The 27503-nt window shown below is 46.5% G+C and overlaps 5 protein-coding genes across 8 annotated transcripts; 3 read left to right on the top strand and 2 right to left on the bottom strand.

The window, feature by feature from the left end:
• Window positions 1-1909: 1909 nt before the first annotated feature.
• On the bottom strand, window positions 1910-16492 carry LOC118504177 (sterol regulatory element-binding protein cleavage-activating protein). Of its 4 annotated transcripts, none has more exons than XM_036038328.1 (9): window positions 16229-16492; window positions 14116-15121; window positions 8166-8513; window positions 7901-8075; window positions 5127-7799; window positions 4886-5054; window positions 4478-4825; window positions 4198-4404; window positions 1910-3493 (listed from the first exon to the last, which is right to left on the bottom strand). In XM_036038328.1, the coding sequence occupies exons 2-9, from the start codon at window positions 14616-14618 to the stop codon at window positions 3312-3314; spliced, it is 4605 nt and encodes a 1534-aa protein (XP_035894221.1). In that variant the 5' UTR covers window positions 14619-15121; window positions 16229-16492; the 3' UTR covers window positions 1910-3311. The 4 variants fall into 4 exon arrangements, with proteins under 4 accessions (XP_035894221.1, XP_035894220.1, XP_035894222.1 ...); XM_036038327.1 differs by having other exon boundaries at window positions 16266-16492; XM_036038329.1 differs by having other exon boundaries at window positions 16359-16489.
• Window positions 16493-16707: 215 nt separating this feature from the next.
• Window positions 16708-20575, top strand: LOC118504179 (golgin subfamily A member 2). Its single transcript, XM_036038331.1, has 4 exons — window positions 16708-16853; window positions 17113-18696; window positions 18769-19008; window positions 19081-20575. The coding sequence occupies exons 1-4, from the start codon at window positions 16812-16814 to the stop codon at window positions 20299-20301; spliced, it is 3087 nt and encodes a 1028-aa protein (XP_035894224.1). The 5' UTR covers window positions 16708-16811; the 3' UTR covers window positions 20302-20575.
• Window positions 20576-21080: 505 nt separating this feature from the next.
• Window positions 21081-22763, top strand: LOC118504181 (GDP-fucose protein O-fucosyltransferase 1). Its single transcript, XM_036038340.1, has 2 exons — window positions 21081-21356; window positions 21490-22763. The coding sequence occupies exons 1-2, from the start codon at window positions 21257-21259 to the stop codon at window positions 22590-22592; spliced, it is 1203 nt and encodes a 400-aa protein (XP_035894233.1). The 5' UTR covers window positions 21081-21256; the 3' UTR covers window positions 22593-22763.
• Window positions 22759-24272, bottom strand: LOC118504182. The gene is made up of 4 exons (XM_036038341.1): window positions 23950-24272; window positions 23844-23884; window positions 23553-23775; window positions 22759-23482 (listed from the first exon to the last, which is right to left on the bottom strand). Exons 1-4 carry the CDS (start codon window positions 24038-24040, stop codon window positions 22929-22931), a joined length of 909 nt encoding a protein of 302 aa, XP_035894234.1. The 5' UTR covers window positions 24041-24272; the 3' UTR covers window positions 22759-22928.
• A 91-nt stretch (window positions 24273-24363) lies between these two features.
• On the top strand, window positions 24364-26685 carry LOC118504183 (non-homologous end-joining factor 1). The gene has a single exon (XM_036038342.1). It carries the CDS (start codon window positions 24524-24526, stop codon window positions 25316-25318), a length of 795 nt encoding a protein of 264 aa, XP_035894235.1. The 5' UTR covers window positions 24364-24523; the 3' UTR covers window positions 25319-26685.
• The last annotated feature ends 818 nt before the right edge of the window (window positions 26686-27503 follow it).

The following is a 27503-nucleotide window of genomic DNA, read 5'->3' as shown; positions in this document are numbered from 1 at the left end:
TATTTATTTTAAACTCATCACTCTTACACTGATTTAATGAAGTATTTATTTTTCTTCGTTTTTTTTCAATAACTAGCGCGTGCCGTTATGGCTTTTATATTTAAACTAATTTTGTCCAGACAATTAACCCACCGTTCCGGATTAATCGTGAGATACGCGTGAGTGTTCCGCTACGCAGTTTGATGGTGTTGGTGAACAAAACGCTTCGTTCGATTGGGTTGGTGTAGAGCGTAACGCTTCGCTGCCGTTGCCTAGCAACGCTTACGGATCCGATTTCCATAACGCCCAATGCACCATGGAAGAATATTCACATCAATGGTCATAATTCTCATACAAGCAAACGTGTAAAAATTAAATATAAAGGATTTTAACACTAAGTTTTGTTAAATATAAATAAAACTACTCATTTAACATTGAAATGCAGTAGTAACAAACATTATTGAATTGATGCTGGCTTCGCATTTAAGGCAACTAATCAAATACAACCCCATATTCCAGTGATTTCCGTTAACGTATGACTAATGGCACACTAATTCTAGATGTTTGGTGATTCTGCTGAGAAGACAATAGTGCATTCCCTGAATTCCGAATCATCCTCTTCGTTTCTTAACTTTTTTGTACCTTTGTATAAATTTACCAATTTTTTTTTTTTTTACTCATAAAGAACGGCCTGGCCGTATTGCTGAAATATACCAAATTAATCTCTCTATAATTCCCGCCTCTCCCTAATATAATTAAGTAGGTGCGGTCCAGTGGCCGAGGCGATAACGGCGCCGGTCTTCACACGGCAGGACCGGGATTCTAATCCCATCCAGACCGCCTCCCCGTATGCCAGGGCCTACCACTTTGCTGAGAGTAAAATCAAGTCACAGAAAGCCAAAAATGGCAGGCCAAGACCTCTCGAGGTTGTAGTGCCAAGGAAGAAGAGAATAATTAAGCACCATACGGCTTACTAATCGCACCACATAGTTAAACAACCATTCTAAAATTACCAATGTCCAAATTGTTACGGTTCATCCACCCCAAAAATAGTACGGCCGTAACGATCGTGATCTTGATCGAATGAAGCATACGCAGCCGTGATGGAATGCAGCAAAATTAAGATGTTCCAACTATGGTGCTGCAAGTGATACGAATGCAAAATATGTTCTCCAATGCACCGAGACGAAACAATTGATTTAAAGAAGAAGAAAAAAGAATGATTTAGCGACTTAAGACAATATTTTTCGTTCTATTTGTGCTTGTGATGAGATGCTGAGCTATCCACCAAAGAGATGCTTCATAAACATGCATCGCACAGCAACAGCAACGCACTTTGTTCAACGTCGATTTTCATCAAAAATCTTGACCCTAACCGTCGGGCGGCCATGAGTCAGAGGGAAGCAATCGATTGTTTGCTTTAGCTGTGGAATGTGTGGTGCCCATGATTACGTTATTGTTTAACTTTAATTGATGCATTCATGGGATGGTATGTTTTCCCCGAACATGCGTGGTTTCATGTGGGTCGTCGAGGTGAGGTTAAATGTTATTAATATGCTAATCGAGTCAATCCTTATCGCTCTACCCGTATTAGTCACCGATCTTGTTTCCTTTACGTTTGAAGATGCCGTTACAGATTCCAATAGTACACTCAGACATGCGTTGTGAAGGGGCCAATCGTGTGATCTATTGATCCTATTGCTATCATTAATTTCGATGGCATTAGAGATCGGATTGTCGGTCACGGATCGCGACTTATCCAGCAGCATAAAGCTGTATACAACTGGGGAGCTTTGTAGAACATCGCCAGATTGGCATAATATTCAGAATTTAGAGATAGGTTCATCGATGGACGGCGATCAGTTCGAATATAAATCACATTTTTGTCATCACAACCACATGAAGATAACATGATTTTCCCGCAGAACAATTTACAAAAAAAAAGCACAATAAGTTGTTTTTCTTTATTAGCGCATTGACGCAGCTCTCCCCTTTATCATCATAGCATTTTCTTTGTTTTACCTCTTGCAGGTGTTTGGTCTTTTTCGTGTTAACGGGTTTAGTTTAGTCTGTCTGTTTGTTTGTTTGTTAGTCCCTTACGAGTACGGACAACACTCATCGCTCGTTTCTATGCTATACAGACGTTGTTCATCATACCAGTACTAGGTCCATAATACGTTACTTAGCATGAGGTGGTTCAATAATTTAATGAAAATAGTGCTAATCTCTCATTTGTATCGTGTGTTTGTGTAGGTTCCGTTTTTGTTCCAACCCAGCACCCTCGGGGTTAACGAACTTAATATCCTTGATATACACAACCGCCTGGCGCACGCTCCATTTGTTGCATTGCTTTGCTTTTGTCGATGCACACACACACGCGCGGCATTTTGTAACATTCATTCGGTTTTCACACACACACACATAAATTAGGTGCTTTGAGCATGCTATCACTAAACAGTTTCGCATATGCTTTATATCTCGCTTGTAATTGATCTTTTTTGTTTGTATCCGATCATCGTTAGACAGAAGGCATCTTTCCTTATCACGCACACGTTACGATCAATATATAATTTGTTTGGTTTGCTGAGGTCCTTTGAGTCATTTTGTTCTTTTCCCATAAAAGGCAACGTCCAGCCTCTCGTCAGCCCCATTCAGTAATGGTGTTGTGTAGTTCCTTTTTTTGCAGTGTGTGTGTGTACTTGTTTTGTGTGTATGTCCATTGTGCTAAAGCATATACTTATATGGCTAGGCTCCTTACACGCTAAACTTAAATAACATAAACCACCTACGGGGGGAAATCGAAAGTTTTACACAATAGTTAAAGCGTATGTACTTTGAGCTGCATAGTTTGTTAACAATTCAAAATTGGCGTTCAACGCAACGCTGTTTGAAACGATACAACAAAACCAAAACGGAAAACGGAAAAAGCAAACAAAAGAAAACAGAGCTGCTGTATATTAAAAGCAAGCGAAAATTGTTGTCTAGCCTAGTTGCAGCTACTAATGCTGCTAATGCAATTATTTTGTATGTGAGAAAATAACCGCACAATAATGTAACGGAAAGGAGTCGCCGTCTGGGAAGGTGAAAACAAACTGGCTGGGACAGGTATTATTAGTTTGCAAAAGGAACATAAGCGTTTAGAGAGCCGCACACTCACAACTGGTCCAAACCGCTATTAACAAAACGGTTCTTTTTTTTGTATGATTAGTTCATACCACGCGGTTTAAAGAAAATTCTTTAAGACTGAAATAAAATCGGAAATAAAAACTAAAACAACTGGTTTACGTTCGTCTTACCAAATAGAGGCACACACTCACTCACACACACACACATTAGTCACATTTGTCGGCGGCAACGAGCGGGAACCGTACTATGCGCATTTGATTGCCATAGTCGCAAATCACGGAACCGCACGCCGGCAGCATGATCTTTGGGCAGAGTTGCATGTTGGAGCAATCTAGTTTTACCTCCCGCGCAACCTCGCCGCTCCGTGCGTCCCAGACAACGAGGGCACCTAAAGGAAACAGAAGAAGAAAAAATAATTAGTACTATAATTAGTATTTACAGGGTTTCTCAGGCCAGTTCAACATTGTAACACTGTATGTCTACAGCATAAAGGGCTACGAAGTAGAGTAGGCCCACAAGTTGTACAGGGGCTCATAACTTTTTCAATGGTTTTAATAAGTTCAATTATATTTTTAATCATTACTGATGCATATTTGTATAATTTTTCTTGGTAAAAAAAGGTTTTTAGTGTATTTAAGTATATTTTAACTAAATAGTTTATAATCTTGCTAAAATGGTACAAAAACTAGATAAAATAGTAATTTTTGTGCCATTAATAACAATGAATTATATACATGACTTTATCAAAACATAGCTAATTATTCATAATTTTAGCTAAAAATGAGTAGAAAATCATATAATAATCATCAAACTACTTTTTACCACGCTAAATGAAAATGCTTCACATACTGCATATACACAACTAACTGTGAGTTTAAATGTATTCATTTTGTCGTATCTCGTCATGTTCTCATTCCTCTGTGCACTTCTACGCAAGCTGACGTGCTAGTGTGTTCCTTGCAACTTGTGGGCCTTTGCTACTCATTAGTCGTATAAAGTCGTATAATAATCCGAAATAGTACATGCAATTCAACCTCCTTAACCCTGCATGAGAAACCCTGTAAATGGAGAAAACGGCTCTTAAAAAATTACCTGGTTTACCAGTTACGAGAAGGGACGGCGTTAACATCACCAGTGCCGAATACGCATGCGAAACGGTGATCGTGTTCAGCGGATGCCCCTGGAATCGATCCCACACGCGTATCCGCTCGTCCAGCCCGAGCGATATGACATAGCTGGGCGAACCGACGAGAGCAACGATCGAGTCATCGTGTGCTTGAATTTTGTACATACATGCACCTAAAAAGCCAAAGCAATAAACAGTTGTGTTATTATTGTCGCTTAAAGTCGTGATCCGTCCTATCCGTCCTACCGGTTGTCAGGTCCCACACGCATAGCAATCCATCCTGCGAACCAGATCCTGCCATTCCCGACTGCCACTGGTCAATGAACAGACTGGTAATCGGGCCACAGTGCCCGTGCAGCGTGTACAGCATCAGATGGTTGTCCGCACGGTACACCTTCAGGGTGTGATCTTGACTTCCCGTCATCACGGTGTTTCCGGCCACCTCCAGACAGGTTACCGGCTGTTGATGGCCCTGCTGTTGGAATTCCAACAAACAGCGCAACTCCTCCGAGTCCGAATGGGATCCGCCACCGCTCGAACCCATTGCGGCTTGGAACGAACTTATGCTGCCCGCCGAACCGGTTCGCATGTGAGCTACGGGGAAGCAATGAATTAACTTCTAGCTACAATTAAATAAGCCTCACACAAGCTTACTTCTTCGGTACGCGGACGTAAAGCCCCAATCGATCTGTCGGCCCTGGGTGTACGTTTCCAGCCGGAAGAAATCGATTCGCCCACTTAACCGGGCCGCTATAACGCGATCCCCCGTTAGCTTAATGTTCGTCACACCATTGTTGTGTGAGTGTTCCGCATCGTGGATGCACTGAAAGAGGAATGTTCAAACTCACATTATCAACGCCTTTTCTGTCGGACTAGAACACCAAGCATTCATTACCTTAAAACTACCGCTGCTACCCTCCCAAAACTCTAACCGCCCATCGGCACATCCAATCACGATGAGATTGTCGAGAAAGTCGAGACACCAGATGGGTGACACTTGATGCTGCGTCGACTGTCTTGGGCTTCCGGGCGGCTGGGGACACTCGTTGGGCAGTGTCGTTGGTCGCGCCGGCCAGTGGCTGTTAGATGTTTGCTCTTCCTGCGCAACGCTCACATCAGCCCAGCCCGCTGTTAGTGACCCGTTCGGGGCAAACCGATTTCGAAGATCCGTTCCACCGGTTGAGCTCGTCGCTGGCGGCTGCGTTGTTGGCGTACATGAGGTGAAAAATCGTTCATACTGTGCGCGAAAGTCGAACAGCGTCGAATCGGACGCTTGTGAGCTGGTGGTCGAGCTGTCGAGGCTGGAGAAATTGAAGTGCAATTTCTTTTTCAACTTAAACGATGATCCAACGGCCGTACCGGGCGGCGAGCAGGATAATGGTGAGCTGGAACTAGCCGGGAACACCTCATGCAGCCCGGTTATCGAATCACTGTGATCGTTGCGTAGGATTACACCGGTCGGTGCTGCAACCGAGTTGGATGGCGATGGAAGCGATTGGGGGGAGGATGAACTGCCTCGCGTTTGCTGTAGCTCGAAATAGTGCTGTCGATCGATTTCGGCCATCAGCTCACCGTTGCTTACGTCCCACACCTTAACCTGTCCCTGCAGGCACGAGCTGGCGATCATATTCCCGTCCGTTACGAGACACTCGATACGATGCACGTGTCCGTTCACCTGTACGGGAACACCCTCCAGCAGGCACTGTTCCGGTTTGGGTTCCGTTTCGCTATCGCTCTCCTGCCAGCTCGCCCGCCATTCGGCATAGTTCCGCGTGCAGATACACCGGTACAGCACAATCATCGTGTACGTCACCACGAACGTACTCACGACGAGCAGCATGCAGGTGAGCAGTATTTCCATCGGCGTTTTCGGGTAGAACGGTGCATTCCCGATCGGCACGTGCGTACCATCGCCCGTATCGGCATCGCTGAAATCCAACGGGTCCAGCGCAACCGCCAGCGCTTTCCACTGGAAGTGGTGTGGTGCTTTTTCGTCCGCATTACGCAGCTGTATCGCCGTCTGAGGGTTGACGGCGTGCGATAGCTTTATAGCCGGCAGCACGGTCACATACCGGCCGCTGAGCGATACGTTGTACTGCTTCAGTATCGAGGACCAGTGGAAGTTGGACAGCTGGTACACCGTTTCGTAGTCGGGATGCTTCAACCGTTGCAACTGTTCCGACACGTTCAGCGCCCGGTGTTCACCGCCTCCTTTCTCGCTAGTACCACCGCTTACGCCATCCCCGCCCAGCATACCCACATCGGGCGGCTTGTTGTGGTAATTTAAACGATCCATCTCGATCGCTGCTGCTTCCGTGGAGCTACTAGCCTCACCTAGCTCGTGTACGCCCATACCAACGTCGAACCGAGCCGCCCCATCCATGGGTGAAAGGTCGTGCCGCGTTAGGTTCTTATCGATCACGAACAGCTCCTCGATCAACCCGGCATTGTAGATGATGTTTGAGATCCACAGCACCATCCATATCATAAAGCCACGTTGAAAGAATCGTGTTCTTGCCCAAAAATTCACGATCCGCAAACGTTTCGGTATTTTCACATCCTGCCCCGTTCCGGTGCCACTCTTAGGATGGGTTGCCGATTGTTCCAATCCCGTTAGCTTCGGGTGTGATCGCGATCGATTTATCGACCCCCCGCCACCATTGCGCGACTCCCGAGCAGGGACGGCCGTGGGCCCAGCAGCACCCGGACCACGGCGCAAATCACTGTTAAAGTACAGCATCTTCGGCAATCGCCGTACCTCGGCACTGTACTCCACCCGCTTAATGTCCAACGCTAGCACGGTCGCAAAGAACAGCATCTGCAGCAGAAAGTCCGACACCAGGCCCACCATCGCAAAGATGCAGAATTCCTGTATGACGGGCACAAACGTTGCAAGCCCACCGGTGAGGATGGTAATTTCCGTCAGCAGATTCTTCGTGATGGACCAACCCTCCCGGCTCAGACCCTGGGCAACGCGTATCTTCACGTCGAGATTGTTGTCCGTCGTGAGGACGCTCTTGGTGATGACGAGCACGTTCTCCAGCCCCACCAGTATAACCAGGTACGGGTAAACGCCCTTCGATTGGAAGCTGATCGTAAGGCCAAAGAAAAAACATAACCCCAGCGACATCAGCAAACTGCCCAGGACGGTCAGTACGGCACAGGACGCTAGCATGATGCGCGACCGGATGGCTTCGATTTTGCGCACCGAAAAGTACACGTATACGAACAGCACACAGAACGCGATACACTGTGGCAGGACCTCCTTCCAGTTGAATTCACCCGGATAGAAGATGTACATGATTGATTGCTGGGCGGTGGCCGATTGTCCACCCGGGGCAGGTACGTTCGTCACGGAGGACTGTTCCTTTTGGTGAAGCGGATAAGCTCGTACGAGCTTTTCCTTCAGCGAGTCAATAAATGCTGGATTGTTTTCCCGAAGAATCAGTGTCACCGCGTACTGGATGATGCGGGGCCGTACACGCATCGGGTATCGCTTCACACCGGTGTCCCGCAGCGGTATGCCAAACAACATCTCCGCCGTTGATACTTTGGACTTTTGGAGATTCTAAAAGGGAGAGAGAGAGGGAGAGTTATAGAAATCGATACATAATTTTCGTCGCGGAATTGAGCTGTGCGTGATGGGTTCAAAACCGATGCGTAACTTACATGATTTACGTACACGGTGTTTAGCAAATTGCTATCCTTGTTAAAATTCTGTATATTCTGCTGCCACAGATTTGCGGGCGATAGTATCAGGCAGTTGTACTCGGGAAACAATGTCTGCTGGGAGGAACGTTTCACATTTTCCACATGCAGGCACAGATGACTGAGCATAGTTTTGCTAAAATAAGAGAGAGAGAGGGAGGTAAAAAAAACCATCACATTTTAATTGACTGCGAACTACGGAAAGTAGCGCTTGCACTGTTCCCACCTCTGATCCTCGTGATTACGGATAATCTCCACCAGCTTAAACACCTCGTACAGTGGGCCACGGAACGCGTCGGTTAGCTGTAGCTCGTCTTCCCACGGTACGACGCTGGTACGCATGATGATCTGCTGCACGTACAGTAGCGGATCTATTCGCGCCCAGGGAAACGGTGTCTCGACGCTGATGTTGTAGATGTTAAACATGTTGCCGCCGGAGAAGCTGAACGGATTGTAGAATTCGCTCGACAGGTTCGCATTGGACAGGTGCAAATTTTCGCTGATGCTCTCCGTGTACGGGAATATCACTTTGGTTGGAATCGTCCCCGGCAGGGGAATGTTTAGCAGTGGATAGCTGTGGAAGAGAGAAAAAAAAGTGAGAAAACAAATACACAGGACAAGATTGTCTGTACGTAGAGAGCGTAGAGCTCAGAGGAGAACTATTTCGACCATAAGCTTCATCGCACCCTAAACAATGTTTTGAAGTAATCCTGATTTTTACAGATTTTTTTTTTTTGGACCGAATGGGACGATTTTGCCCTTCGATTTTGGATCAGACATAATCCTGATATGATCTGCGGAGAACCGTCTAATGCTATGCAATCAGGGAAAGCTTCATGTGACCAAAAAAATACTCTCAAACATCTAACACATCCAAAGGGGGGCAGGCAGTCCGGTGGCCAACGCAACAGCGGCGCCGATCTTCACACAGTAGGAACAGGGTTCAAATCCCATTCAGACCGCCTCCCCGTTCGCAGGGATGAGTACTTTGCTAGCGGGTAAAATCAAGTCACAGAAAGCCAGAAATGGCAGGCCAAGACCTCTCGAGGTTGTAGTGCCAAGGAAGAAGAAGTTTACTCGCTAATCTACTAATGTAATTAAACCACTAGAGGTTAATATCGTTTCACGATCACCTACTATTCCTAAAGAGACATAGCTCAAAAGACACAAATTTCCCTGGAAACAGCATGATCGCCTCTTAAGCTTTGATAAAAAAAACTCTGTTCTCTATTCTTTTCCCCTGTTTGAGACCTCTGCAAATGTTTTCCCGACATGGATTATTGAGGTCACAACGTCATGAAGCATAAAAAGTCATCCATCGAACGATCAGAGAGAGCAATAATTGCAGTTTTGTCTGTCTAGCGAATACTTGGATGAGCGTAGAGATCATAGAAACTTCAGGGATGGCAATTAGAGGTTCTAGAGATATACTGCTGAGACATACTTAAAGCATAGACAGCATTTATTTACGGCTCTTGGACTCCTATGTGTAGAAGGACAATGGAGGATACATCACAACGACAAGCTCTTGTTGAACTACGATCCCATCATCGTACAGTGAATTGACTCGCTCCAGGTTCCGGTGGACTGGTCATGTCGTGAAGAGAACACCAGACGACCCAGATCGTAGTTTTTGTGTGAACATGAACAGAGGAGGCGTGCTTGGTTTAATACAAGATGGCCAGGATAAAAGATTGGCAGACGACGGCATTAGATCGAGTGCGGTGTATTGAGGACTTCCGCAGCAGGGCAAGTTGTAGTGATGAATAAGTTAGAAAATAAGTTAAAGGATCTTCTATAGAACAGATGTTCGTTCGGTTTGTTATAGAAGATCCAAAATCCCAAAAATCAATTTACCTCTACCAATCTATAACTTTCTGACACTTCAGGCTTCATATACTTTAAACTTAATATTTACTGATTCGCACTGGACGTTCAACGAAGAAAGCAATAACTAATAAACTGCTCAAAAATGGGCAAACTTAAAGAAAAGATCGACTATATCGATGGTTCACTTCCAGAGAGAATTGTACGAGCTAGAGGTAGTGTTTCTAATTAACGTTCGAATGCAAATTTAAGGTGTGAACTATAAGCTGCAACAGTGACAGAACAAACAAGAAGCATAAAGCTGATTCACTGCACATTTCGCAGTTGCTCATAAAAGTGACGCCATTATAAGCGGCTGGGCTTAATTACGATTGTTCCCAAATTAAGATAAAAGGATAAATTCTCTCACTCAACATTGTGTAGAGCAATGGTGATGATTCGCCGAGCGAATGATAAACTTTATCGCACACAACCGATCGAACCAGTTAACGCCACCAGCTCGAACTTAGCCACGGGCTGGTCACGGTCATGGTCAGGCGCGAACAGAAAGGCAGGCATAGCAACACTGTATTTAGTTATCACTTCGCGTTGAATATTTCCGCCAAGCAGTTGAATCTAACATTGCTCCTATAAAATAGCCAACAATTTCAAGGGCAATATACTGCCCAGTTCCTAATCATTATTTTGGACATACAAATAAGAACCCTGCTCGAGAAGAAAGGTCATTGTGGAGCTATTCCCAGCCAACGGGCGGCGACGGCACATCTTATCTCCTCCGGGTATGTGCCTGTATGAGTGGAGCGCGACCGTTTGCTTGCTACAGTTGTTTAATCTTTAGGTGTCCGGTCAAAAGAATACGCTTAGCAAGATTCGTCTGTAAGGTGAACTCTGGTGAAGATTCGCACTCGTGCACGAGGGCCTTGAGTCAATCACACCAAGATCACAAACTCACAAAAGCATGGAGGCAAAGGCTCAACCATCAACATACCCTCGAGAATCAAGGATTATCAATGAAATTGTCTGCATAACCGGTTTTGGCAAGATTCGAATCCAATCCTTACCTAATCTGCTACAAAGAAACTGTAATTTATTCTACTAATTTCATCCTCGCTTGCCCCAAAGAATGCTGGATTTTCCAGTGCATCAGTGTCATCCGGCAAGCGGAACTGGAATCCAGTTTCTATTTTATTAATGGGCCAAAGCGGTACGTTACATTCCATGCAATGGCCACATTTCTATTTCCCCATTCGGCGACAAGATTGACGTGTGTACTATGCAAATGGTCAGCTCCATCCTCAGATAGGCAAAAAGAAAAAGGAGAGGGAACAGTGCGGTGCACGTTAACGTAGACGTAAATTTGCATCTTTCGAATGTCAGCCCGTTTTTGATGTGTACCACCCCATTTATTATTGATCGGTGGTAACAACAACACATGGCGCACACGATGACGAGATGGTGCACATGAGGCGGAAGGACGTTGCAATGCTTCGGGCTGGCGGGAAAACGTGGAAGCAAGGTAGGAACAAAACCAAAACAACGTTGATACCGGTACCGACCGAGCCCACACCGCTGTGCGATGTGTGTGCAACTTGCTGATAAGTGCTGCCCGACCCATGCGGGAGTTGGCGTTGAGTTGGTTCGATAGGCCCCAGGCTGTGTGGGGGGACCAATGCTCGTTTGGCTGAAATAAAATGTGATTTAGCCGATTGAATGCTCTCTTCCACGATGATAAATCTTTGTGAAGTCTTGTAAGAAACCAGCCATAGCCACTCTACTTCAGGGACAAATTTACGGTTCCAGCTCAGTTTGAATTTTATGTGAGACTTTAAAGTTCATCTTAACTGGTTATCAACTAGTCGGAACTTCTGGAGGAGTTTTCGTACACGTTTACCCAAAAAGACTAAAACATAATTCCCGAATTCATCTGAAATACTAGAGGACTTTCTTTAACTTTATCTCCCACTCAAACGATTAGACAATGTTTAATCATTCACTGATTCAGACTTTATCCTTTGACAGATTATGCTTGAGATTAATTGGAAAATTAAGATGAAATAGGATCTTCAAAATCCTCAAGGTTCTTTTTACTAATATTAGAAGTCTGTGCCGAAAAGATATCGCCTTAGCTGTTTTACGGACAGAGTTATTTGCAAAGTTTGCGTTATACTGCAGCGTCCACAAAAATCTCCCCAATAAATTTCTGCCGCAAATCTGAATCTTATTGTAGAGAATTTCAATTGCTGGATTCTGGTAGAAAGGTGTTGCTTTACGTGTGCTACCGAATATGACTCAGTAGCAGTGCACATGGCCTTTGCAGACTTTTTTTAGCAGTGCACATGGCCTTCGTACAAACCTTCAAACGCGACTGTGGTAGTTGTCAATCTTCTTCTTCTTTGGCACTACAACCTCGAGAGGTCTTTGGCCTGCCATTTCTGACTTTCTGTGACTTAATTTTACCCGTAGAAAAGTAGTCAGCCTTTCGTACGGGGAGGCGGTCTGGATGGGATTTGAACCCCGGCCCTGCCGTGTAAAGACCGGCGCCGCTGTCGCCTCTGCCACCGGACCGCCCCAATTGTCAATATCTAAGAAAAATAAGAGCACTGTAGAGATTTCCCTTTTCCGTCTAATGGTAGGGTAACTGTACCAGTTTTCGGCACGTTAGTGCAGCTGATCAGAAAAAAAATACAAATACAATTATTAAACTTAAAAATTTTGTTTGATGGTGGTATTATTTTGATTGTAAACCTAACCAAGAATGTTTCAGAACTCATGATTTATTGATTAAACCCAGTTTTGTAGAAATATTAGTAAAAATGCAAACATTGGTTTTGCTCCTATTTTGGGCAGGCTGTGTTCCTACTTTTTGGGGCGGTCCGGTGGCCGAGGCGACAGCGGCGCCGGTCTTCACACGGCAGGGCCGGGGTTCAAATCCCATCCAGACCGCCTCCCCGTACGAAAGGCTGACTACTTTTCTACGGGTAAAATTAAGTCACAGAAAGCCAGAAATGGCAGGCCGAGACCTCTCGAGGTTGTAGTGCCACAGAAGAAGAAGAAGTGTTCCTGCTTTCGGCATCACGAATAGACGATTTGAAACACTCGAAAAGGTGTAATTAGTTAAAGAAAAATATTAGTTGTTGATAGATCATTTCTTTTGCGATTTTCCCATAATTTTGCTAGTTTTGCCGACTTGCCGAAAATAAGGAACACTGCCGAAAACTGGAACAGTTACCCTACACTGTATGGACCAGGAAATTCTGAAGCTTTAAGCAGACCCATTGTCAGTGGGATAATGCCACAGCCATCTCCTTCTAGTGCCTTTTTATATTAGTGGAGGGTATGTTCTCTGTGCGATGGATGGATTGTGATCTCTCCAAGGGAGGTGGTGAATGTCTTCCTGAAGCAGTTTATTAACAGAAAGCAAAGCCGGGATTATGCAAGCTCTGCTTCTTCTTCTTTTTCTTCTTTGGCCGGCGCGACCTCTTAGGTCATGCCTTCCATTTCTGACTTACTAGACTTAATGTAGTTGGATAGTCATTCCTCACAACGGGGGAACGGTCCGGGTCCGGATGAGATTTGAACACCGGTCCTGCCATATGAAGGCCGGTGCCGTTGTCGCTTATACCAATGGACGGCCTCCAAGGCTTGCAGGCTCTTATACATATACGCTAAACAACGGCAATGATCGCAAGTTACGGGTACGCCGACTCAAGTCTATTTTACGTCACGAAACGGCTTAATTTCGCAAAAGCAATTATGAACCGTCTCGTTGCTGCGTTGATGATCGTGTAGTAAGTGGTAAAATGTGATCTAAGTTTGCACCGTTAAAAACGGGCCTCAAGGAAGGTTTCCACTAAAAGGAGAAAAAAAGCGTAATTGATTCAGAATGAAATGGAGAGATGACGTTGTTTCCAGTCGTCAGGGAAACCGGTTGCGGAATTAGATCGCTAAGCAATCTTGGAACTAGACAAGTAACTGAAGATGCCATTCTAACGACTCCACAATATTACTCATGCCACGTATCCTTAAATTTGACAATACGACGTCGGGCGGTCATAATTTGTAATCTTCGTGAGGACATGCAGACCATGTAGGACCGACATTTGTTTCCTTAAACAAATACACTAAGAATTCTAAAACGCTAAAAAAACATCCTACAGTCGGCGATTGCATCATCCAAACCAACCCGAAATTAAAAGATCAACAAATCGTGCAAATACAGTGGAGGCAGCCTGGACAGCCCCCGCATAAACAGCTTCGATTGTTTCCAAAGGCCAGCAAAACTGATCCGTTTCGTGGGGATTCGCTATAAATAAATGTGCTTAAATCGCGCCGGGAGATGTTTTACTCACCAGCAGAATATAATGATGGCAAGAGCGAAGCTAGTTGCGGTCGTCGGATAGCTGGACAGGAACAGTCCATGTTTGTAGTACATTTGCGATACGCGGGACGGAAGCGTCGTGGTGGAGCTTTTGCTACGGTCGGAGGATTGTTTCGGACCACGGGAACCACCAGAACCACCGCCACTACCGGTCGGCCCTCCACCACCTCCTGCTGCCGTGGACGTTGTTGTCGCAGGTCGCGGAGGTTTCATCGTGCCAGATGCTCCACCACCCAGCAGTGGATGCTGCTGTGCGAAGGTACCGTGTACGGCACCTGTATGCAGCTGCGCAGAGGCGTTCTGCGTCGGTTGCGATGGGAACGGTTTTCGTTGAGCCAACTGTGATGCGTTGTTGTTGTTGGACCGCGCAACCGACTGAGCGGAAGCGACGGTGTACTGATGATACAGATGGGTGTTAATTCGTTCTTCGGCAGGCGGTGATGATAACGATTCCACACCGGCTGATGCCGTCATGTTGAGCAACTATTATGCTACGTGGTTTGGGTTGGGGGCTGTGAGGGGTGTATTAGTTTTCACCCCCACGTACACACACACACACTCACACAATAAAGCTTTGCACACTTTGTTTACACTTGATTGAACCTCTTTTTTTTTGGTGATATAAATAAGCTCGCACACCTTCTTTAAGATGCTGACAAACACACACATACACACAATCTTCGTCACACGAGAGCGGAAGTCACTTGCTTGTCACCCTGTCACAACTGTCCCCACCTTCTGCTCCCCGTTCGTCGTTAGCAGCCGCAACACCTTCGTAGTACTGCCGCTGTGTTCTCGTTTCGTTCGGCATTATCCACCTCTGGAATGGTATCCTGTTACCAGCAAGCAGTACCGGAAGGCAGAAAGATGCATCTAAGTGCACCGTGCCGAAAACGAAACAGCAGCAGCCTTCTAATATGCACCGGCACACAAGTTGCGCAACACTCTCACTTCAGCTAGTTTATACGGGTTTCGGGCTAAAAGAAAAGATAAACAGAAGGATGCCTTTTTTTAGAACAAGCAAAACCGCTCAACCAAACACCTAGCTCAACGGTTATCCTGAGCAACTTAATCATGCACTTTGCTGGCCCACCGTGTTGGACACCTTCAAACTCATTCGCTGAGGCTTAACTCACGCGCAGCCTACTTTAATCGTGTTGATTATGTTACAATGGTCCATGGTAATGCGGACGCTAGCAACTGTCGGCATCACTTTCCATGGCGAAATTCACTTATGAACTTCTGTGTGTATATTGTGGATAACAAGGAACTGGTTTGCTCAACACATTGTTCCCCACGTTTTCAGAATCCCAACAAAACCGAGATCAAGATCCAGTGCTAGTATGCACATAATCGCTTCTTGCTCTCCTGCCCAAAACAATAACTGCTGGTGCGCTATTATCATCATGTTTGCCATGATCGATTCTTCTGCTCCCTGTCTGTTTGGGGAAACAATCTCGGTCTACTGCGTTCGATCTGCTATCAGCCACACTGCACTCTAGCTAGTGTGTGCGTGTGTTTGTGCTTCCGGAACGGCTTTTGCTCTCGGCAAAACGTTACACGCATGGACACGGTCCCTCCCGGCCACTAGCTTCCACGTAACCGCTGTGGGTACACGTGCGGGTGCCACCTCATCCGACCGCGTTTTTCTTCTGCACTGTGGAGTGCTGCTTCTGTATGTGGTAAGACCAAAGATAGCGTACAAGCCAAGAGAGGGCCACAAAAATTACATAATTTCACATCATACGCGTCCGTATACCCCGGTGCTGTCCGCCTTGCAGACCGTGCTTCGTGTCCGTGGTAGCAAAAGGGGGAGGGTGGACGGTTCGGCACCCGACGTACTCGAGATACAACTCTCGTGCAAAATTAAACACATCGTTGGCCTCAACAGGCAACCAACCTCAGCTACAGCCACGCTGATTCCTTGCGTGCCGCCTGCTCAGTATTTGCGTTCGAGCGAATTCTGTTATCACTAGCACACTGTAGCACGGAACGGTTCGATTGTTTCGATTGTTTCGATTCGTTGTGCTTCGAGCAGAACATCCATTTATCGGTGATTCACGCCTTCCCGGCCAACCATTTACCACGATCGAACGTTTTCCTTCCCAAACATCAACTCACTCTCGCAGCCCAGCCAGGCGTCGGATTCGGCAGCCTGGATGTCTGTTTTGATAACGCACGTTCTGCGAAACACGGGATGACGCAAAATCTTACAGCACGGAATCACTTTTGCAATTATTTTGGCAAATTACGCGGAGCACGGTGAAAAAATACGGCGCGCGCGAGCGATGAATTTACGTTTCGGATTATTTGCTCCCGTTTTCCTTGCTGTTTGCCTATTGACATGACAGAAAGCAGACTGGGTGATCCGGTAATGTCTCCCCCCATTCGCCATGTTGGATTCCATTTGACAGTTGTGATGGGGGCGATTGTTTCGAAAATAAAAGAATAATTTAATTTTCCTCAATTATTTTCGATTTTTATATTTTCAGAAAGTGGTACTTAATTAGTGGTTCGGCGTAGCATTTATAAAATATTTCACAAAATGCTTAAATTTATTTCACGCAATTGCAAATGAACTAACCTCCTCTACGATGGCATCACTGCCGATGTCAGAATCAACTGACAGCAAACATCGCAAGAAAAAAAACATAGGTGTGTGTAAATATGGCAGACAAGGCAGAGAAAATAGCTGCTGCAAGAAAAAAGGTAAACATTCCCAAAAACCGCATGAATATCGGACAAATCTTTGCCGCCCTATTACTGAACCGGTCGGCGGCGTCCTATTGTGGGCTGGAACAGTATTGCTTTCCCCGTATTATTCCCAGAAACACGTCGGCTGACACGTCCTGAAGCTGTGTTTGGTGACAGAATCGAACCAGAAACGCAAACAATCTGACACGTCACCTTTGCCGTACGATAGCATGGATTCACTGTTAACAACAATTACTATCTGTTCCGTTTGCAGCTAAAGCAGTATCAGGCGCGACAGAAAGACCGGGATCATGACCCCCATCAGGCGCAGGAAACGTGCACTGAACCGACACCACCGGACATAGGTCAACCACCAGCGTCCGTACCGTCACAACAACAGTCGGCTCCATCTCCTACACACCATTCCTACCCGAACAGTAGCAATCCTCAAGCCGGAACATTGCATCAGGATGATTTCAATGCGGGTGGAAGCTTCACAGCGGTGGAACTCGTACCCACCCTCAAACCCTCCACGTCGACGGACGGACCAGCTGTTTCAATTTCGAACTACTTCAGCAACAGTACGCTTCCCTTCTCCCACCAGCCGGGTGCGGTGGATTTGTTTGAAAATGTCGAACCGAAGCTTGCCCCTGTTCCAGCCCCGGCGGTACCAGCGCCGGTTGTGGAAGCCCGTGCACCCGAACCACCGGTTGACGCTAGCCTGTACAACATCAACAAACTGTCGGATGAAATCGGGAACCTTATCGCGAATGCGAATGCAGACCTCGGTCCGCAGAACACGATACTCGAGCTGGAATCGGAAAAGGCCGATCTAGCGCGACAGCTTAACGCGGAAAAGCTAGAAAACGATGAGCTGCGGTTGCGGCTGCGCAACCATCAGTCCGTGGTGGACGAGCTGAAGATCGAGAACGATAAGCTGCGGCTGGAGAACAGTACGCGCCTGACGGTGGAGATGGGTCCACTGCAGGAGCAGCTGCAGATGCAAATACAGGCCGTTGGGGTGCTGGTTGGCGAGAAGGCAGAACTTACCGCATCGCTGAGCAAGTGTAAATCGCTGCTGCAGGAACGAAGCGCCGAAACGAACGAGCTTCAGAATCGTTTGAAAGAAGCGAACGCTTCCGTACAGAAGCTGCAGGGAGAGCTGGCAGAAGTGGCCAGTAGCGGACAGCGTTACGAGCAGCTCGAGCAAACGATCGCTTCCCAGGTCGGTGAGTACCAACGGGAGGCGGAACGTTTCCGCAAGCTGTACGAAGATCTGCAGGAAGATATAGCCGAACTGCGCCAAAAGCTTACCGTGCGCAATGAAGAGTATCAATCGGTGCAGCAATCGCTCGAGCAAACGCGATCCGAGCTCGGGCTGGCCAAGATTCGCATCGATCAGCTAACTACGGACGATGGACAGGATTATAATGCAAAAATTGAATCCCTCACCCAGCAAAACCTTATCAAGGCACAGCAAATTAAGGATCTGCAGGAGGTGATCAAGCAGATCGGAAGCGAACGGGACCAGAGCAGCCAGCAGTACCAGAACTATGTGCTACATTTGAACAAGGAAATAAGCAACTTGGCCGAAAAGATCCAGGAGCTAACGGACGAGAACAATCGCCTGTCGAAGAGCGAGGAAACGGCCGTACGCTTTGCAAACGAGCTCGAGCGACAGATACAGCAGCAGATGCAGAAGCAGCAGTCGGTGTACGACGCTCAGCAGGACGCGAAGGTGGAATCGTCCCAAGGGGATGATGCCAAGTTGCGGGAAGAGCACGAACGGTTGAAAGCGGAACTGGAAACACTGCGCTCCAATTACGACAAGCTGAACCGTGAAAAGGAAGAGCTTATGGTAAGCAGCAGTACGGATGTGGAAACTATTTTCGAACTAAAATGTAATGTTGGATTTGCTTTTCCGCTTTAGAATGGAAACGTTTCGAAGGAGGAACAGCAGAAGACCGATTATGACACACAGGTTAAGGAGTACGAGGAGCAAATTGCTCAGCTACAACTTACCGTCGAACGACTTCAGCTGGACAAACCGGATGTGGCGAAACTGTTGGCAGAGATTGAAAGTGGTCGCGTCGGTGCGTCCCGTGCCGTCACGCAGAACCAGGAGCTGAAGTATCAACTGGAAGAAATGCAGCGAGCATTTGTGCAGATTGTAAGTACCGGCGTGCACGATTGCCGGGCGTGATTAATCCTTCATTCGAAATCTTTCGCTTCTCCCCTTCAGAGCAACGACAAGCTAAACCTAACAGACAAACTTCAAACGGAGCTTCATCTCGGCAAGGAAATGAAAGCAAACTACGGCAATCTGGAGTCCGAGCTGGCTGCCATTCGCGAGAAGCTGCACTACAAGGACGAGGAAATGATACGCCTAGCGCACGAAAACACCGAACTGAGCAAGCAAATTTACCAGCAGAATCAGGAAATCGATCGGTTACGCTACTACGAGTCACGTTCGAACGATGCCGCTACGCTACAGCGCGAACTGGAGCTCCAGAAACGAACGGCGGAAGATCTTCGTCGTCAGCTGCGCGAAGGGTCCGTGTCGAGCGATCAGCAGCCGGTGCTGGTAAACGGTGACCAGACAGGGCACGAACATTCGCCCGACAACAACCACTCCCAGCTGCAGCAAGAAATCGACACGCTTCGGCAGGAAAAGGAAGAGCTACTGAAGGCCTTGAACCGATTCCAGCAGGATCGTTCGGAAGGACCACCGAACGGTGGTAGTACGTTCGATCGGCAGTCGTCCATCGTGAGCAGCATCCCAACGATGGAAGCGATGGAAAAGTTGCAGCAACGCTTCAAGCGCACCATGCTGGAGGTGGCCGAGCTGACGGAGGAAAAGCAACGGCTCGAGCATCTCGTGATGCAGCTGCAGGGTGAAACGGAAACGATCGGTGAATACATCACGCTTTACCAGCAGCAAAGGCGCTTGCTAAAGCAAAAGGATATGGAACGCGATCTGCAGCTGCAGCAGCTGGCGGACGATCGGGAAATGATGAAGCTGAAGCTGAAGGAGCTGAACTATCTCGTGCACCGATTGGTACATGAGCAGCAGACCGGTGAGCATGAGCATGATCATCACGAGCATCATCAGCATCACCACGGACATCAGCATTCCGCTTCGTTGAACAGCAGTAGCAGTAATAGCAGTAACCACAACCACAGTCAGCTAGAACCGAATACCCCTACTAGTCCGGGTTACGACGATAGTACGACGGTAACGGGTGGTACGCCCACGGTAGCGGAACCAGTCGCCGGAATGCTACACGGTGCTGATGGAGAACCCCATTCACCACTGCTGCCATTACCAAAGGTGCACATTAAGCCAACGGAAACGGCTGGCCGCATCCTTTCGTTGCTGACCGATATTAAGGAGGCAAATATTCCGTACGGCAGTGGTGTACAGCACTGTTCCTGCTGTTCTGGTCGGTTGGAAACGGTTTAAACACACATACACCCGTGGGGACAACCCGGAAGGCCCGAGGCCACATGACGTCCCTCGCACTCGAACCCTCCCCAACAATGTCCTGCCCCTCCTTCACCCATCAAAAGCTGTGGTATAGTTTTCCTTGTTTTTTTTTAACGATATATTGCATATTTTATTATTGTCAACGTTTCTTCTGGCATATATTATTTGTAGCTGGCATAGCGGTATTTGTACGATCGAAATATATATATATATATATAGAACTAACGCAAGCATAGCGCGTAAAACAGAAGGAACACCGCGTTTTGACGGGAGCGTAGAATTTGTGAATATTGTGAAACACGATTAAAGAAAAGATAGATCGAAATCTAACTCTGCTGTAGAAGTACTCCAATCAAAAATGATCGAGACATCAGCAGTGCCTTGCGAAAAAGCTGAGACTATAAAGATCGATGCTTGCCCCAGTACTCACGTACGTCTCAGAGACAAGGACGAGTTCAGGTGGAAAACTTACCAGCTCTCCGTTAGTCGAAATCCATATCGATTGCGTGTCGGGTGGATGCAGGAGGATCGTCACTAGGTTGGTCTCGCGCAGAAGGCTTGATTACTTGGTCTAATATTTCTCATACTTTTCGTCTTCAATATTTTCTTGCCATTTTTTCGTGCCGATGGTTCATGGCCTTGAATTTTCTGCTGCAAGTGCAGAGAGAACCCCGGGAATACGATCTCAACACGAAATCCATAACGATTGAAATTCAAACAGAAAAATTAAAAGCATCAACTGGCAACACTGCTCAGTCAGCAACTGTCAGCTGTCATCTGTGTGCGTCGATTCGTTGCTTGACAACCAAACGCTTTGTTGTTGTTACCGGTTTTATGTTGTAAACAACGCGATAGAACGACAAGGGAAGAGGAATAGATCAAACAGAAACTTTGGTGCCCTTTTTTGAAGAAAGTAAACGATTTTAGCAATATGCTACGATTGTTAGGCATTCTGTTTGCTGCTACTATTGGCCTCGTGCAACCGATTACGGTGGATGAGAATGGCTACATCATGTACTGTCCGTGTATGGGTGAGTACAATACGGAGGTTGGTTGCTTACCGTGCACCAAGTAAGGGGCGGAAACCTTAAACCCTCTTTCTAAATAACTGCAGAAAAAGACAAAATTGTTTCATAACTTGTTTTGTCTTTCCTTTTTTTGCAGGCCGTTTCGGTAACCAGGCGGATCACTTCCTCGGTTCGTTCGGGTTCGCAAAGGCTTTGAACCGTACGCTCGTTCTGCCGCCCTGGGTTGAGTACCGGAAAGGGGAGCTACGTTCCGTGCAAGTACCGTTCGACACTTACTTCCAGGTAGCGCCACTGCAAGCATTTCATCGCGTAATAACGATGGAAAACTTCATGAAAACGCTAGCCCCAGCGCTATGGCCACCGGAGGAGCGCATTTCGTTCTGCTACACCGAACGGATGGGGCTGGACGGTAGTACTGGGCACGGATGTAACGCGAAAAGTGGCAACCCGTTCGGTCCGTTCTGGGACACGTTCGAGGTCGAGTTTGCCCGGTCGGAGTTTTTCGGTCCAAAGCTCAACTATGATGTGCACCACGGCGATCGGATGGCACAGAAGTGGCACGCCCGCTATCCGGGCGATAAATGGCCCGTGCTGGCGTTTACCGGTGCACCAGCCGTTTTTCCGGTGCAGCAAGAAAATGTCCCACTTCACCGATACCTCCGGTGGTCGGTAAAGTACGAAGATGAAGCGAAACAGTTTATCCGTGACTCGTTGCCGAAGGGAGCGTTTATCGGAATTCACCTACGGAACGGTATCGATTGGGTGCGTGCCTGCGAGCACGTGAAGGAAAGCTCCAACCTGTTCTCCTCCCCGCAGTGTTTGGGCTACCGGAACGAGCACGGCCCGTTAACGGGAGAGATGTGTATGCCATCGCGGGACACGATCGTGCGGCAGCTAAAGCGACGCATCAAACTGCAACGTGAAACGGCACCGGACAATCCGATCCGGGCCGTGTTCGTTGCCTCGGACAGTAATCACATGCTGAGCGATCTGAACGATGCACTGAAGCGTATGGACGTGACGGTGGTGCGTCATCCGGACGGTAACCCACACCTGGATCTCGCCATCCTGGGCCGTTCGAATCATTTTATCGGCAACTGTATCTCCTCGTACTCGGCGTTCGTGAAGCGGGAGCGTGATTCGAACGGATTTCCATCATCGTTTTGGGCTTTCCCGCCGGAAAAGGTTGGCCCCAAGGCGAAGAGTGCCATGCCGCAGCACGAACACGAAGAGCTGTAGTGCCGACACGGAACGATACGCAAGAACATGATGATTTTCCTCATTTTTTACTGCAATTAGGTATTAATTTTACCACAAGCGTGTTTACTGATATTACTAGGAGCCGCATCTCGTGGCAGATTTTAAGATACTTTTTTTTTGTCAAGGAAATAAAGCATATTTTAAATTTCATCTTTCGTTGTTCTTTGTGAACAGTATATTGTCCTTCAGTTAAAATTGTTTCAATGGTGTGAATGTGTGTTTGTGCTTTTCACATTAAAAATAACTTATTCTTATTTACAGTCACGCTCCCTAACAATACAAAACTGAGTAAACACTTTAAGCCTCTGAACTTTCCTACTGATCCGACGACGCCAGATGCTGCGATCTGGATGCATGTAAATTTCGCAACACTTGCTGAATGTCCCAAACGTGCGCGGTAGTAAGATTGCCCAGTTCTGCCTCAAACATGACATCGGAGATAATCTTTTCGGCCAACATTTGCTGCCGGCGATCCAAACACTTCAGCTTCACACTAACGCTCTGTCCAAAAATGGTGCTCCGATCGAGCACATCGTTCGCACTCTCGCTCGCCGGCGACTGCACTTTGCCATCCGCTACACAACCGTTGGTGGTGTAATGTTCGACCTTCATTTCTTCGTACGTTCGCTCCCCAGTGCCAGGGTTTCGTGTTACGATGCGCGGATGTTCGTGGTCATCTTCAACCTCCGCATAATATTCGACAATAGTGTTCTGATCTTTGCATATTTCAACCACCAGTTCTTCTTTGGTCGGGGTGGATCTGTCATGGTGGTGCACGGGTCCGGCATCCGACACCGAACCACTGTTTGTCGAAGTTGCCAAGAATTTTATCGCATCGAACGCGAACCATTTACGTGCCTTTTCGGGTTCTACAAATGCAGCAAAAGGGAACATTTGTGTAGTAAAGTGGTTACATGCAAGGTGCTACGCTCATCTTACCTGACGCAAACTTGAGCTGGTAAGCCCGGAATGAACTTTTCAACGACACCCACTTGTCCTTCAGCTCGTCGACAGAAAATCCCATCGCTTCCGACACATCCTTCCAGGCCTTTTCCTGCCTCTCCTTATCGCGGAACTGTCGGTCTAGCGGATTCCACAGGCAGCCGTTACGCTTCACCAGCTCGATAAAGTGCAGGGCGGTCTCGTTCGGCATACCAACGGTCTGAAACGAGAGTCCGATGCATGATAGTAGTACCGCACTGTTGGTGCTTTCACACTGCCATAACTTACGTTCCGTTTCGGCATCCGCTGCCTGCCGGTTAGTTTATCAGCTAAAAGGAAGATTCTTTTGTTTATATACTGTCATCTGCTAACGTTGCAATGGCACCAAACTTACACTTCATCTTCATGATGTTTTGTTCCTTCCGCTGGCCAGGTAGGGAGCGGCGTAGCTTGTTTTGTTGCTCGGCTTTGAATTGGGTTGACATTTGTACGATGCGCAGGTTTCCGGCGCGCCTCAAACAGTACGTGATAGGTTGTGTTCTTGTGGCTTCTCACTTCATCACAATCACGCTTGAGCACCAGAAACCGGGAACAACTTCAGCAGTTCTTCCGCGGGGAAATGCACCGTTTATGTGTCACCCGCGATGTACAGCGCGCGAAGGGCAAACAGGCAAACTCTCCAATTTGATTTCAAACCGCTTGGTACGCGGCAAACTCTACACAAACACAACAACCCTTTTTTCTTGCTTGGACCAATCTGACAGCTGTCAAAGCGGCCGCTCAGCTGATAATGTAAACAAAGAGACCTCCGGGAGAGACCTGTTGTAAAGCCGCCCCCAAACAACTCGGTGGCGGTGATACAAAACAGTAAAAGAAACAAAGTGTGTGTGTTTAACTAACCAAACCAACAGTTTTCTAGTGGCTTTTCGTGTACTTGTGTTTGTGTGTGCTTCTTTGGTCCGTGGAAAATGACAGACTTTTGTGAGCTTACGCTCGAAACGAAAGGGTTTTACGGTGTAAACTTTACGAAGCATTCCGCACAAATCACGTGCATTGTGTTCGATGTTGAGGGCGCAATTTGGCTGGAGGTCGTCCCGATCCAGACCCTAATCCGACGGCAAAAAGCGCAAAACCCAAATCTGGACTGTTCCGAACCGCTCATCGACCAAACGCTGCTTGCTGCCGGATGCAGCGCAAGCTACGGTGCAACCATCGTGGACGATTGCGTACACTTTACGGCCAAGTACTATCTGGCCAACTATCCTATTACGTTTCAATTCTTCCTTGCCCGCGGAACGGCACAAGAAATTTCCCGTCATTACATCAAACCACTGTGGCGCACATTGCTCCGTCAGCGGGCGGAGATCGGTGCGCTGGTGGAAGAACTGAAACGAAAGGATCTCGAAATTGCTCAGTACCAAGCGGAAGGGGCTCGTTTGAATAGGACCACCGTGCAGACGGTTCCATTCGATGAGGAAACGTTCCGGCACCAGTTTCTTCCCGTTCAGCTTCCGCAGCAAACTGTACGTATCGATACGCTTTTGGACAGTGCCGTCCATCGTGATCGTCTAATGCAAACGTTAGAACTGGAACCGATAGAGGTGGATACGTCAAGAGGCCGAAATAAGCCGCCGGTTCCTTCCACCCAGCAGACCGGGACACCAACAAGAAGGAGGAAGAAACGTGTGAAACCGTTGACGGCGGTGGCTGATGTTAGCAAAACCATGATAGTGTATGAAAACGAAGAGGATGAAAGTAATTGATACTAGTTGATGTGAAGGTTTTTTACGAACTTAAATTTGTATAATCCATTTTTTTCATAGGATAACTGATGTAGGTGGTATCTGAACAATTGATTATTGTTTAATAACTCCGTTTAGTCATTTAACCAAATTTATCCGCAGGGGATTTAGCTTGGGCAGGGCACGTAACAGCTTTTCTTCGAAATTCTTTTATAATTTAAAGAATATGCTAAAAACACACTGCTTGTGAGTGAACGAAAGTGATGAGACAAGAAGAATGTCAAACAATGCCTGTTTGACGACTTCATTTGAAAAGTAATGGAATTGCATAAGCCTTAATTTTAAAATATTTTTTAAACACTGCAATCACTGGTTTGGTAGGATGGAAAATAAGCCTTAAACAATCTGTACTGAGTCAAAACAAGGATCAAATATTTTGTCTTATAACGCTCCGCCTTACCAAACAATTTGATCTACCTATGGTCGAGTACTCCAAATTGCAAATTGTCAGCGGGAATTAAATTTTAACTCATCTTGGAATAATTCTTTGAATAGTACTACAACCTCAGGTGGGTTTTAGTCTACAATTTTTAGCTTCCTTCACATGTTTCTACCCGAAGCTGGATACTTACTGAAACATGAGTTTTATCTATTTTATAAGTATTTTATTTAATTGTGATCGTCTTTCCAAAGTATTTCTTTTCTAATCTATTTTACACTTCTTTACCAAATAGTTTTTCAAGTTAGCAAATGTTTTTTTAGGGGTGTCAGTTTTCACACGGCAGGACCGGGGTTCAAGTCCCAACAGAGACTGCCCCACCGCAAGCAGGGATGACTGTCTTGGTACGGGTAAAATCAAGTCACAGAATGCCAGAAATGGCAGGCCGAGCATCTTTCGGGGTTGTGTAGTGCCAAGGAAGAAAAAAAAGAAGAAACTTTTTATTTTATTTTAAATATTGTAAAATATTTTTATTTATTAGTCAACTAGCCAAATTTTTTTCATACCATGCCAGCTAGTGAACTTGAAAAAGCCTTTAATACAAATCAATTAACAAAACGAAAAAGTAAGTGGAATAGAACAAAATGTAAATTATACAATTAGTAACAGGTGCTTTTAGATCGCATTGCATTCTACAAAATACGAAACAGTTTCATAGCAATAAAGAAAAATTACGTAAGCTACACATAAAAAGTTAAAGAATTTAAAACATAACAAGTGAAATCATGTCCAACATTATAACGGTCCATATATCACAGCAGGTGCGATGACAGAACATCATTTAATCAAATGCCAAATGCCCCCAACCCATCGGTACGTGGGTAGGAATGAATCATACGCGTGTGAGTGAATCATAAAACTGCGTACCATCTCGGTACACGGGGCTGCGAATGCCTCCAAACGATGCCAACATTGCTGATAATTATTTTTAGTATCGCGTACACGGAATCTAATGCAACGCAAGTATCTGTGACCAGAGATTCGCTTTCAATCGCAGCACAGCCAAACCAGGGAGTGTGACGCCATTTTGCTGCTATGTTTAGAAGCGTCATGTATCCAAAATTATAATCTACTATCCCACAACAACACCGCAATTAACGCCAATACTGTTGCGTGATAGTACTCAAAAACTGGCCGTATCCTTATTACTCTAAGCCTGGGTTGAAGTTAATTTCACACGAGATTTTTCACCCCTTGTTCACATTTGTTCGTGCATCGTATTTCCCCTTCTGCTGACATCATCATAATCATCATCGTCATCATCAACAACATCATCTTAGCATAATTGTATTACTTACTGCTGCTGTGCCCTACCAGAGAAGTTGACGCTCTCCTGCTCGCGTAACCCACAAGGGTTAACAATGTGCACCCGGCTAAAAACAGGGGAAATCTCATGGCCTGCTGTATGTGCCCGATATTGACTACGGATCCCTTCCCGGTTCGGATGTGAGCCCCGTATCCTTGGTGAAACAAGGTGAAACATGACTGAAGCCTGAACCTTCCGTGGAAGGTGATTTCACCCTGGCAAGCAAACGATATCCGTTTTGAATTGTATTGTTTCCTGTGCTTCCCCTCGAAGGGAGAAAAGAGGGTTACACACAAAAAAAAAAACACCGGGAAGAAGTATTCTGACAGGATGAAACTTGTTCGTGCCTGCGTTACGAAACAATTACATTCGGCCCCTCGAGAAGCGTTATCCTGCCATTA

Source organism: Anopheles stephensi, chromosome 2 (genome assembly GCF_013141755.1).
Source record: "Anopheles stephensi strain Indian chromosome 2, UCI_ANSTEP_V1.0, whole genome shotgun sequence".
Lineage (NCBI taxonomy): Eukaryota > Metazoa > Arthropoda > Insecta > Diptera > Culicidae > Anopheles > Anopheles stephensi.
The sequence above is the reverse complement of the archived record's forward strand: the minus strand, read 5'-3'. Positions and strand labels throughout refer to the sequence as shown.